A 13,070-nucleotide genomic window follows, 5' to 3' on the forward strand; every position below is an offset into this window, starting at 1 on the left:
CTTGATATGAATTATGTTACCAAATTCCCAAACGTATGTGGAACATTGCTAAGGTAAATGAACAGGTTAATGTTCTCCAGACAGTTTCAATTCACAGTTAGCTCAGGACAACATACAAATAAAATGTTAAAAAAATATACAAACAAGGAAAAAAAATTCTGAAATGCGTCTCCCCTGAAACATTTGATATCCCACATTGCTATCCCACATTGCTTGTGCACGTGAAGAATAATGCTGAGAATGTTGTCAAAGTGGAGGAGCATGAATAAGGAATCTATCCTTCCATGTTTGACTTCAGTATAAAGTATATATATGATGCATTTGATCCGAGTCTGTAGCCAGACACTCAGTTTGGGCCCTTTGAGGAGGAGGAGGGTGAGGAAGAGGATGTCGGGCTGTGCGTGGAACACATGATGCTGCCAAAACCACTCTGACCAGCAGGGGTGATGGAGTCCACAGGAGCTGCTGGGGACTTCTGGGCAAACAGCATTCCTAGACCGCAGAGAGAGAGAGGTGATCAAACAGCATGCCTACACAGCAGAGGGGGGTGTGGGAATGGTCATGAACAAATGCTGATTCGGGGCTCAAAAAGACAAACAAACAAACACGACAAGTGAGATGAAGACGCCCCACCTGAGTAGAGGGTGCCGTTGATCTCCACGGACACGCTGATGCTGGCTGCTCCGTTGGTGGAGATGTTCAGGGACAGGTCTTGTTTGCTCTCTGCTGAGGGACACAAGCCACCGTTAGAAGGCCATACGGCCGGTAATTACAGGAATACTGTATGAACATTTTAAAAAGTACTACCAGGATCCTCCCTCTTAAGCATCTATTTATATTTTGCTACTCTTGCACTTTGGCTTAAGCACTAGATTATGCTCTTACATCACTTGTTTAGAAAGGAGATGCACTTGTGAGTTCTGGCGAGTAGTAGTACACTGACTACCTACGTGAAATGCAATTATCGTAAGTTGCTTTGGATAAAAGCATCTGCTAAACGACTGCGAAATGCATCGCAGCACTGCTGGGTACTACTGACCGGCGCGGCCGCTGTTGGGTTTGAGCTTCATGGGGTTGAAGTGGGAGGCCATGGCCAGCAGGTTCTGCTGGAAGGCCTGCTGCATCAGACGCTGCTGCTCCTCCGCCAGCTGCGCCATCTTCCTCTCTGAACCCTCAGTGGCGGCGGCACCCCCGGCCGCCCGCTCCAGCTTCTCCCTCAGGTACTCCAGGGTGCCGGCCTGTGCCAGCTGTTGCTGCTGCCCCAGGGCCAGGGCGTGCGCCATGGGCAGCCTGCTGGGCAGCATGGGGGCGCTGTCATCTGAGGAGGCACGGAGAGGTTGTTTAGTTTTTTTTTTTTTTTTTTAAGCATCCAAATCAAGTTTATTATAGCAGTTTATTCACTTTGGATTATAATATAATGTGGATAATGTGGCTTTGTCTTTGTCCTAGGGGGAGTCTAAGCACGTTTACGACAGCAGAGGGCGCAATGCCACTGCGTTAACATCCCTCGTTACAAGGTAGGCACATGGGGCGACAACGAGGGAGACGGGGGACAGCTGATATCACAGATACCAGACATGCCAGACCTCACATAGATCCATTTCAGACGCTCATCCAAATGCATGTCCATCATTGTCAGCCGCAAAAGAGACGATGGCTCTCACAGACTTTTATTTTAGAATACGCTGCTTCTAGTCTATTAAATGTTGTCGACGCACCTGCTTTCCTCTTCAGGGCCGCGCTGGGGGAAGAGTGCAGGCCGTTGTGTCCGGTGGAGGAGTGCGGCATCTTGGGGGGAGAGAGGAGGGAGTGGGGCGCAGAGCCGGGGGAAGACGAGAAGCGATACAGGCTGCTGCTGCTGTTGTTGTTGTTGTGGTAGCTGGCACGCCGGCCCTCGCGGCGGTTACTGTCGATGGCGGCCTGCAGCTCGCCCGGGGAGCTCAGCCCCTTCTTATCACACTCAAACGGGTACAGATACTTCATATACCTGCATGAAACAGAGGGCAGAGTATCCGGTATGAGTTTCTATGCGGTCTGGTATACAGCACAGAAACCACCGGTGGTAAGGACGCCTTCTCCTCACATTCTGTCCAGAGACACAGCAGTGATTGTTGGAGCTTTATACTACCGGCTCAGTCTGTTCTGGAGAGACTGGCGGCCCTGTTAGCTCCAGGAAGTCTCCTCTAGCATGTGTGCATTTGACCGCACTCTGAGCAGAGAGAGGGGCCAAGAGCCGCGAAGGGGCCACCACAACATGCACTGAAACCTCTAAATACACAAAAGCAAGACATTGGATGAAATTCGGCATCACACCGTGACCCGGGACCCACACCCTCATTCCACCCCCCCTCCCCTCAAATCTGAATATTGTCATCCCTCAGACAAAGTGGGGTGTGTGGGGGGTGGGGGTGGGGGAGTGAAATCAGGGTGCGGTTCCTGGCGGAGACTGACTGTGTGCGCAGGGTGAAGGCGGCGCTGGTGATGGAGGTGGGCAGGTTGAGGCCCTTGGTGATCTCCCTCCAGATCTTCTTGTTGATGACCTCCACCAGGCCGCCCTTCTCCGTCACCAGCTTGTAGAGCATGTACAGGTCCAGCACCTGCTTGGCCATGATGGGGATCCGGTTCACCGGAGTGCCTGGGGCAGCAGGGGAAAACACAGGCAACTGAGCATCTACGGAGCCAAGATGGCAGTACAGTCAGAGATCTGATGAGGTGGTGATTGGTTCCCATCAGCGCCAACCCCAAACCCTAACCTTAACCCAGCCCTAAACCTAACCCTAACCTTAACCCAACTCTAAACCTAACCCTAAAATTAAGGCCCAATCCCAATACTCCCAATACTCAGCCCTAGCCCCTAGTTTTGGAGTGCCCTCAACTGGGTAGTGGCCCTTCAGAACGGAGCCACAAGGAATAGGGGTTGAAATCTTTACCTAAGAAATGGGATGCCACTCACTACATCTTCAATCTGAATTTTATTAGTTGCCTGATTTTCCCTGGGATGTTACAGTATGATTACTATTATTATAGTGACAAATCTGACCAAATTTCAGGACAAAACAAGACAGATTAATCAATTGTACAGCCATGAAGCATGTTTACAAATCTTCTGTTAACGTTAGTCCTGCCCATAGAAATTCACTGATATCAGATGAGCAGGGAAGTGCAGAAAAAATGCTACTGGATTATTTTTCGGACTTCATGAATGGGACATGGAATCAACTGTCATTCAAAAATAGTTGTTTACACAAAGTTCTATTGATTAGATTAGATTCAACATTGCACCGTAGCCTACTGGAACATCAAAATGCTGTTAAGTTAGGCTAACAATGAAATGCAGTTGACCTCGTGAATAGCATTTTTTTCCTGAAATGTGTGTCATAACAATCCAATGACATGTACATGTTCCTTTGCATCTACTTTAAACTAAGCTATTCCACAGATTTTACAACATTTTAATGTTGCAAAGATATTGGGCTTCTTTCCAATCACGGCACCGGCAGCTATGTTTCATATCACTGCCACTGCGTTTCATATCACTGGGGGTATTGGGATTGAGCCTAATTCTAGGTCAAGATGACATTGCATAATCTGTGCAGATAGGCCCTTCTAATGAAGCTCCTTTAAGAAGATTGGGAGTAGGGAGGTTAAATCCATACTATTGCTCTCTTTAATGCATTGGTTATGCAGCAAGGGGAGGGCCAGTTTTAGACCCAGCAAATTGCTGGCAGCAATGCTTCTCAATCCAAGGATTGACAGTTAATCCTACTGCTCCTACCCTGAAATAAAGACCATTAATGAAGGAAGCTCGAACAGCTGTTGTTGGGTCGAGAGATTATTTCTTACTCAAGTCATTCGCACAACATACACACACGCGCGTCATTATGCTCTTACTGCGAGACAAGGGGGGGTCAGGACAGGGTACCATACAAGGGGGGGTCAGGACAGGGTACCATACTACTAATATACAGCAGGGGGCGGGAGGGATGGGGATTGGGGGTCCCTTTCAACCCTGTTAACCACGTCTATTCAACAGCTTGACCAACCAACAAACCCTCTGTAGGTGAGCCATGACCTATTGTCACAGACAATACAGAAGTCCGCGTCACGCAGTGATGTGAAAACAAGGCTACATTCAAAACACCATCGTATCCCACTATACGGGCTAACCAACTATATAAATAAAGCCTTCAGCCAGGCGTCACATAGCCGCCATCTTTTTCTAGTCGTTGCTGCGCTATTATTACCCGGTGCTGTTCCCTCCTCCTCCTCCAGTCACGCTCTCCTCTGGTATCACAGCACAGGCTCTGGTTCAGACACACTCATCCATCATACCCAGTCAGGCAAGGGCTCCTCCTAATCCAGTGGTTCTCAAACTTTTCCATCAATGTACCCCCTTTTAAATGTTTTTTCAGCCAAGTACCCCCTGATCAGCGCAAAAACATTTTGGTAGAAAAAAAAAAGCCTATAAAGAGGAACTATACAGAGCTATCAATGTCTGATTTAAACAACAACCTTGTAACTGAAAAACACTGTAATGCTACATTTCAAATCTTTGAAATTCAATATTTGACAAAGGCAGTTTTTAATTTATATATGCTGTGTTTTTACAACAACGATTGTAAGTAGGCCTAATAGGTCTTCAGCTATAGTGAAGGGCTTTTTGGCTTTCGCTAAGAGCAAAGATAACACATGAAGCCTCAAGTTTTTATTTAACCTATTATAGTATATATATATATATATACCCCCTGCAGTACTACCCCTAGGGGTACATGTACGCCAATTTGAGAACCACGGTCCTATGCCATCCTCCTAACTCTGCCAACACACACACACGCATGCACACATGTACGCACAGGTCCACACAGAGCAAAGCCGAATCTATTGCATGGGGGGGATGATTGCATTGATTGATTAACATTCCAACTTGAGGCATAGACATAACTTGAACTCTTGTGGCTCAGGTTTAGATTATTGTAATTCTACAAACCATGGCCTTCCTCAGGAGGAAGCTCAAGCTAAAGCCAGAGTTCTGTTTGCACAGGCAGCAGTCCTGGCCCCTCAGGGCGAAGTTCAGACAGAAAATTATACCAGAAATGAATGAAATGAAAGCACTAACATTTCTCCTGTCATGGGTGATTCTTAAGCATAACCTTACTTAAGCCTGCAGTATACTTGCTGTTTAACAACGCGTACGTGGAGACAAGTGCATATTTTTGTGGCGTGTTAATTTCGGAGGACTTGCACAGCCAACACTTCAAAGGAACACAGGAGACATAGATTGATCTAGCTGAGGTATAGCTTATGATCAAAACTAGACATTTACCTCTTTTCTGCATGAAGACGAACAACTCGTCCAGAAACTCCTTGCGGTTTGGGTCATTGTCCAGTTCATAAAGCTGTTGATGGAAAAACAACTTTGAGTAAACAGCCAAACGTGATTGAACAGGTGTCAGATATTACTGCTGTCAGATTTCATTACCTTAGCAAAGTCTCTGGATGGCTCTCCTCGTGCTCGGCCCCCCTCATTCTCCTCAGCCCAGCTCACACTTCCTTTCTAGAACCAACAGAGGGGGGACAGGAGGGTTCAGGGAACGGCCATACTGCTAACCCCACACTGTATGTGTAAGAACATTGTACACACACTGTATATACACACATTGCACACCACTTTGTATTTTATACTGTCATTTGCACCATCCTGTCTTGGCACTGTCCTGTCTGGTCCCTGCACCATGTCTAATGTAGGCTCCGTCAGTGCTATGCACCAACTGACCAGAACACATTCCTAGTATATGTAAAAACTACCTGGCAATAAAACTAATTCTGACACTGTTAATTCCATTGACTAAAATGATTCGTCAACGACCTTTAATTTGTGACGGTCACTAAATAAAACCCATTTTATTTAGTTTTAGTTTTATTATGATGACAAAAACTATGATGAAATCTACTGAAATTTACGTCAACATATAAAAAATGGACGAAAATGTTATGGAGGGACTATTTGGGAAGAGATCCAGATCAGCATACTATCAGAATACAAAGATGTCTGTGAAAGTCGTGGCTCACGCTGAAAAAAACTTGTAGGAAGAGCGCATAGAAATGTAATTCAGTAGCTTTGTCCATCAGTCTAATAGATGTTTCCTCCAGGAATATACTGTATATGATTTGGGAAATTCTAGAGAAATGGTTAAATAATGCCTTACACTTTAAAGCAATACATTGCGTTTTCTCGGTACTGTAACCCGACAGGCTCTGCGAGTAAGTGCACTGTCGTAACGTTATCAGATTATCTTTTTCTTTTTCTGGCTTCCTCCGTGATGTTTCGCTTCAGTTTTCTCATCCCCGCTATTATATCATTGAGCTAAAAAACGCATGATATCCATAGACGCCGGAATAGTTAGCTACTACGGTGTTCTTTAAGCACAACGTTGCGCATGCGCACTTCGACTGAATGCTGCATCCCGGGGCGCGAGTTTTAAAAGGTAATAAATGTCAATGTATTATCTTTCTGAGTTGACTGTTTAGATGATTCAGCTTACTTTTAGTAAATCTAATTGGATAATTAGCACCAGACATGTTTGTAAAGGTCCAAATATCGCGATGTATTGCTTTAACTAAACCCATTTGACTAAAATATGACAGACTAAATTGCATTTTTGTCAAAAGACTGTTACTAAATTTAAACCAAATTTTGCTGTCAAAATTAACACTGGATTCTGAGTACCTCTGTTCAGCCCCATGCCCTCTGGCCCAGATCCTACCAGCTGTAACGATCTGAATTCAGGAACATGCTCTGAATGGAAAAAATTAATGAATCTAAGCCTCATATTTCTTTGCAAAGGGTGACCTCCGTGTGCCAATATGTCCATTTATACAGCTGCATGTATTGGTTAAAAGACATGTTCCGTTTGGGCTCAAGGACACCCAAGACTTGTTCCACCACTGGTGTGAAAACCTGTCTGCTTCCCAAGCTGTGACACCACGCTATTCAGCAAAGGGCATGTTTTGGCTTGGCACATCTTTGGAATAGGGGTTATGTAGACTACACTAAACTACACCACCTGTGTGTGGGGGGGGAGGGGGATATTAAATGTCACACATGGCATGGTGGAATGCAGTTGAATGAAAGTGGCCCTGCTCTTCACACAGTCTGAAACCCTGCTGGAGGCCAAACACGGCTGGCCATTCACCTCCATTCATTCTTTAGACCAGGTTTACGCTAAAACTACCAGACCGCTTTTCATGAAACTGTGGACGGGTGAGCATGGGCAAATTTAGAACCCATTCAATTTTGGCATGCAGAGAGACACCAAATGCATTCAGGGGCGGAGGTCTTCTGCTCTCTGAGCACCATTTCTAGTTAAATATGATTTAGCTCCATCAATAAAGGCTTTTTAATAAAATAAAAAAATCCTACATGCATGCCTGGATATTCACTTCTTTCTACAAGATGTATGAAGCCTGAGCAACTGTGGATTTCTATTCTACCCACCAGATGCGCTTTTGTTTCAGTGGTAATTTTTTTTCAGTGGTAACATTGTATATTATACAGTCACATACAAACAGCCCACAGTGCCCCTGGGAGTACAGCTGTTGGGCAATTACTTTGACAAAGCTATCCTAATAATGGCAGGCCATCTCCTGGCCAGGCTATTGACAGCGCAGGGAGATAAACATGGCACTCGGTCATCAAGTGAAAATAAAAGCCCTTCCCCCCTGCATTGATGAGCCAGCCTGTGGATCTATTGAGAAAGGGCTCTCTGTTAATTGCTTAGGGGAGCTTTCCTTCTTACACGTCTGGCCATGGAAAATCTAACCAGTATGAAGAATGAAGAAGGATCCAAGTTTTCATCTCTTACTTTTAACTCATAACTAGGAGCTGCCAGTATACTTATCTATTTACATCCTACCTCTTAAAGGGACCCCGAGGAGTTTATTTTTGGTTACGAAACAGTCTCAATTTAATGTGGGTTAATCTACATTACCCACACTTGTTAATGTGTCCATTTTAGACAAATGTAGTTTCTTGTATGTAGTTTATTTTTAGATTTTTATTTTGTGGTCGGGTCGTTTAGAAGTTCCTTGGAATGACGAAACGATTTACTGCAGTAGCCTACGCCACCAACAAGATGAAGAATAATTTAAATATGACCGTTATATATTGTCAAAAGTAACGTTATTAGTAAGACCTATGTAATTACCTCATCGGTGGCCATCGTTCCGTCTTCAAAACACCTGGCTCAGGTAGCTAAGGTTTACACGGGGAGGCTCATGGGAAAAGTGGTCTTTTTTGGCGGAAAACACTTCCGCTTCCCAAAACTCCTTGTAGGGCCTTTAAGAACCTTATGCATTTTTAGTTTGCTATTCTTCACTTTGCTTTCAGCACTAGATTATGCTCTTAGTCACCGGTTTTAGAAAGGAGATTCACTTAGTAAGACGCATGTAGTAGTAGTACACTGACGTTAAATGCAATTATTGTAAGTAGTTTTGGAAAAGTGTCAGCTAAATGACTAATGTAATGACATCAGTCTTATCCTAAAATCATAAAGACACACTACTAAGAACCTGCAAACAAATGAAAAGCTGAAAAACAAAAAGGGCTTAGCTCAAAATTATCCACATACATTACAGCTGTTCCTATTAAGCAACAGTTAAATCTTATCCCATACACACTTCACTAAAACCGCAGGGGAGAGACAATTCTTCAATCCAAATTGAATTATTCAGCCTCTATTCCCCCATCCGAGTAACAATGCATCTGGCCCCATGCTGATCTACAGGCTGGCCGTGGAAATGGCTCTTTATCTAGTCACCTACTGCTATGGACCACATGTCAGATCTCACACTGGGCCAAACGACTCAAAATGGGTTTAGTCTCCCAATTTAAAGAGTAACACAGTACAGCCCCCCAAATGCTTTCATAGTAAGGAGATTTAATAGATTTAACACAACATAACTTCTCAAAAGAAGAAACACCACAAATACTTTTCAACTGATAGACACAAAGAACAAACCTATCCCACAAAGAACAAACCTATCCCACAAAGAACAAACCTATCCCACAAAGAACAAACCTATCCCACATGCATCTTCCTGACAGCTAGCCTACAACTCTTCCTTCCTGTCTCGGACCTTCCCATGTCAACATATGGACATTTTTTTGTTCCTGAGACTAGGTCCCAAAAAATTAATGGAGGTGAATGGCCAGCCGTGTTTGGGCAGTTCGTGGACCCGCCCCATGATTGCGATCTACTCCAAAATTTAATCAGTTCTAAGTTGCTACACCCCTCCATCGAGTTTCATGAAAATCGGTCTGGTAGTTTTTGCCAAGAAACGAACAAATACACGCCACCGAAAACATTACCTACGGCCCTGCGCTGTTGCTGGGGCGGAGGTAATAAAAAGAACCTCAAGCTATTTGAACTTTCTGTAGAACAAAAAATAAAATTAAAAGGCCATGCAATAAGTATTTTTGGCACGTGCTCTCCGAATTTAAATTCTGTGTTCAGGAATCAGAATTAGAGTCAGAATCCATTTTTATTGCCATGCAGTTTTTCAACATACTAGGAATTTGCTTTTGGCCATGGTGCATAACATGGAGACAACATTGGACAGAGTGCTGAAAGAGACAAAGTGCAAGTACAACATGCTAGTGCGAAATAGGATAAGATAAGAAAAAACAATATACAAAGAGTAGTGCGATCAGTGTACAGTACAGTGAGTGTGCAGAGTATAATGTGTATGTATTGTAATGTGGAATTTGATTGTTGCTTTACCCATTATTCTACTTCTGCATCAAGGCTGCGACTGTGGTGTTTTTATTGCGTCAAAGCCTTTTAGTGAGACTCATGTTACGAGCGCGAGCCTTTCACCACAAGCCTCAATGGAAATTGCGGAAGTGGAGAGCCTGCTGTCTGACTTAACCTCACAGACTCCCCACCTAACGGCATGACTAAAATTGTCACGGTTGGAAAACATATGCCATACTCTCTGATCTATCAACATAATCAAACTACCTAAATAAGATTCATATGATGTTGTGAATATAACAACTATAATGATAATTGTACCCTACCTACAATGCACCTAGCCCCGATACTAACCTATGAGAATCCTAACATTTAGAACAAGCACCAAAAGAGCTACTAAACACCTCAAGCTCTGAACTGTGTGGATTTAGAAAGTAGATGGGTTCCTGAGTAGAATAGACTACACTTTCACTGAGACACCAAGCAGTTTTTATGAACAAAGCAAAACAAACTTGGCAATGGGAAGAATGAAACGTGGCGAGTGCCCCCAGGTGGTGGGCTCTGGTACATGTGACGGACTAATGCACTAACACACATCCTAATGTACAGTGGTCAGGGGTCAAATTAATAACCCCCTTGTTTTCATCGGGTGGGGGACAATGAACTAAAAGGCCACAAATCATGGATTGACTGGAGCGCACGCACGCACACACACTCCCTGGAATAGGAATGTCAGATTCCATATGGAATGTTTATCTAGGAAAGAGCAGTGAACGGCAGAATTCAAAACCATCTCACTGTTCTTATTATAGTCTCGGCATGGTTTATAGCCATAGTTGTTTGTAATCAATCACGTAAATTAAGGCAAACTAAGACCAGACACTCTCAGAGCCCATTGGTAAGAAGTCATTTTAAGTCAGCACTCTAGTATAAGCCCTATTGATCACTTGCAGCTGTGCCAGGGTCTGCCATAAAGTGTTGCCGAGCGACGGCTTAATTATGCAATAGTATCCATTGACCAAAACTTTACCCACTGCGGCAGTAAGATGCTTCAGAGTGAATTCTGTGGGAGAGGGACACTATAGTTTCTATGATATGATCCATATTGATATTTCCCCCTTACCCATTTGAAACTAACAAAAACACAACATGTTCTAGGTAGAAGAAAATCAGACACTCTATGGCAAGAGCAGACTGTCCAAAGCTTTTGTGTTCCAGGGAGCCTTACAGCATCCGACTGCACGGAAAGGCCCTGACGCAGCTAGGCCGCAGTCCACAGGCCATGATTAAACCTCATTAACCACACAGGGATTAGTGGAGAGGGGCCCGTGCAGGGGCACACATGGCACCAGCAGGCCAGGCCTGCACAAAGACAAAGACAAAACACAGACCCACACGAGGACATGCACAGGCAGTGGTTGAAGAACCACAACAACAAAGCATTTTAGTCTATGAGAGCGGCTAAGATAGCGACATGGAGCAACTTTTAAATCACTAAGCAGTTCTGTTTCTATTTCTACTATTAAATGAACCTTCTGAGAGAAAAGCTTAGTTGGACTCCCATCTTCTGTCCCCTCAGTTAATTAGTTATAGACCCTTCGTACAGATAATGGCATCAAACCATTCCCTCATGAATCCCCCATTCCTATGTCTGAGATTCTGTGTACACATAAATCTAATTATTCTAAGCAGCACAGCATGAAAGGTAACAAGTTGTCAACTGGAGTGCCATAATCTACGACACTATACTACATCACCTCTCTTCCCATTACATCTTAGCCAGCTGTTTCACAGTTATCATCAAACAGGAAAGGATTGGACCGGCGCCAAGGCTGCTCAGCCTTGCCAAGATCCCTTCCTTAAGACAGGCCACATGAGGCAAAGCAAAGCTGAAGGTGGGAAATGAATACGCTGGCTGCGGCTGGGCTCCCTGCCAGACGGACACACTTCTTCCTCCACATGCGAGCGTGCAGGAGGCGTGCCAGAGATCGGGCCCTTAGCTACTCTCAGCCCAGCAGGAGCAGGTCAACAATGAGAGAACATAAACAAACAGAATGTTATGCCTGCAGGGGAAAAAACAATTTCTTTCTCTTTCTGTGGAGCATGTCAAGTGATGCAATAAGACTAAGACTTCTGAATAAGTTCAAAAGCAATTCCTCCAGGATTGATGTCTAAAATAACCTACTTGTTTGAATGGCTCGTCAAAACTCCAGTCGGCATGCCTGTTAGGTGATGTGAACGGGTGCTGGTCCATGGGAGACAGGTCCTTCTCCTCGGGCTCCTGTTTGAACGCTGCAGGAGAGTAGACGCCCAGCTGGTTTACGTCAGTGGAGAGGGATGATGGGAACGGAGGGAACGACAAGGAAGAGACAGGTTGCTGTCGGAGACGAGGCTTCTTCAGGTTGAGTGCCAGTGCGTCTTCACCATCTCTGTCCTCCTCACTATGTTCTCCGCCATCTACCAGCTCCTCGTCCTCGTCGTCCTCCTCCCCCTCAGAGCCTGGCTCTCCCTCCTCTTTGTCGTACTCTCCGTCCATCCTGCTCCGTTTGCGATCCCCAGTCTGCTGTTCTGTTTGAGGAGTCCTTCCCTCAACTCTTCTGCCTAGGAATGTTGAATCCAGCGGTGCACCGGAAGCCCTAGCTGCAGCCACTTGCTTGGCAAACAAGAATTGGGCTTGACGAAGGTGCTTCTCTTTGCGATCCATGTCCATCTTGGCTTCCTGCTGCCTTTGCAGCTGTTCCATCACAGCCTCCAGTCTAACCCCAACTGGGCTCCCCTGGCAGCCAGCTCCCAGACCACCGTCCTGCAAGTTGGGCTGCAGGGACAAGAATGAAATGTAGGCCTATAATAAAACGTGGCACAATAATAATGTCCCAAGAGCCGTAGGTTAAATGATATCCAAGAACAATAATCCCCTATCTGAAGAAACCACTAGGTTAAGCTCACTCGACTATAGACCTTCTCAGCCGCAGTAAACGTAGGCCTACACTAGGCCTATAGGCTATATGTTACCTTGAAAATAAAATGGCGGCATGGAGAAGTCAAACGTTGTATAACTCTTTTTTGTGTGAATTCAGAATAATACTTTTGTAGGTTAACATGCATTATTCAATGGTGAATTGACGATACATGCCGATACCACTATAATAACAAAAAGAAAATGCCTATATTTGAACTGGTTCACTTTGTAACCTCCGATAAAATATTAATTTCAAGAGAAAAGTTTTACTTAGTTGTATTGCCTGGGGAGGTCATTTTAATTAAATTGGGCCTAGTTAAAATAATTTTCGGCAGTGTAGCTTATCTACATGCTGCAGA

At 44.6% G+C, this 13,070-nt stretch overlaps 1 protein-coding gene across 1 annotated transcript; it reads right to left on the reverse strand.

Moving 5' to 3' along the window:
• Positions 1 to 346: 346 nt before the first annotated feature.
• LOC311320600 (AT-rich interactive domain-containing protein 3B-like) lies at positions 347 to 12,495 on the reverse strand (the record flags this gene model as incomplete). Its single annotated transcript, XM_084452387.1, has 9 exons — positions 347 to 492; positions 634 to 726; positions 1,040 to 1,318; positions 1,719 to 1,987; positions 2,452 to 2,635; positions 5,324 to 5,396; positions 5,480 to 5,554; positions 11,938 to 12,044; positions 12,432 to 12,495. The coding sequence occupies 9 exons, from the start codon at positions 12,493 to 12,495 to the stop codon at positions 347 to 349; spliced, it is 1,290 nt and encodes a 429-aa protein (XP_084308513.1).
• Positions 12,496 to 13,070: the final 575 nt, after the last annotated feature.

This window comes from Borostomias antarcticus, assembly GCF_949987555.1.
Source record: "Borostomias antarcticus genome assembly, chromosome: 18".
Classification (NCBI taxonomy): domain Eukaryota; kingdom Metazoa; phylum Chordata; class Actinopteri; order Stomiiformes; family Stomiidae; genus Borostomias; species Borostomias antarcticus.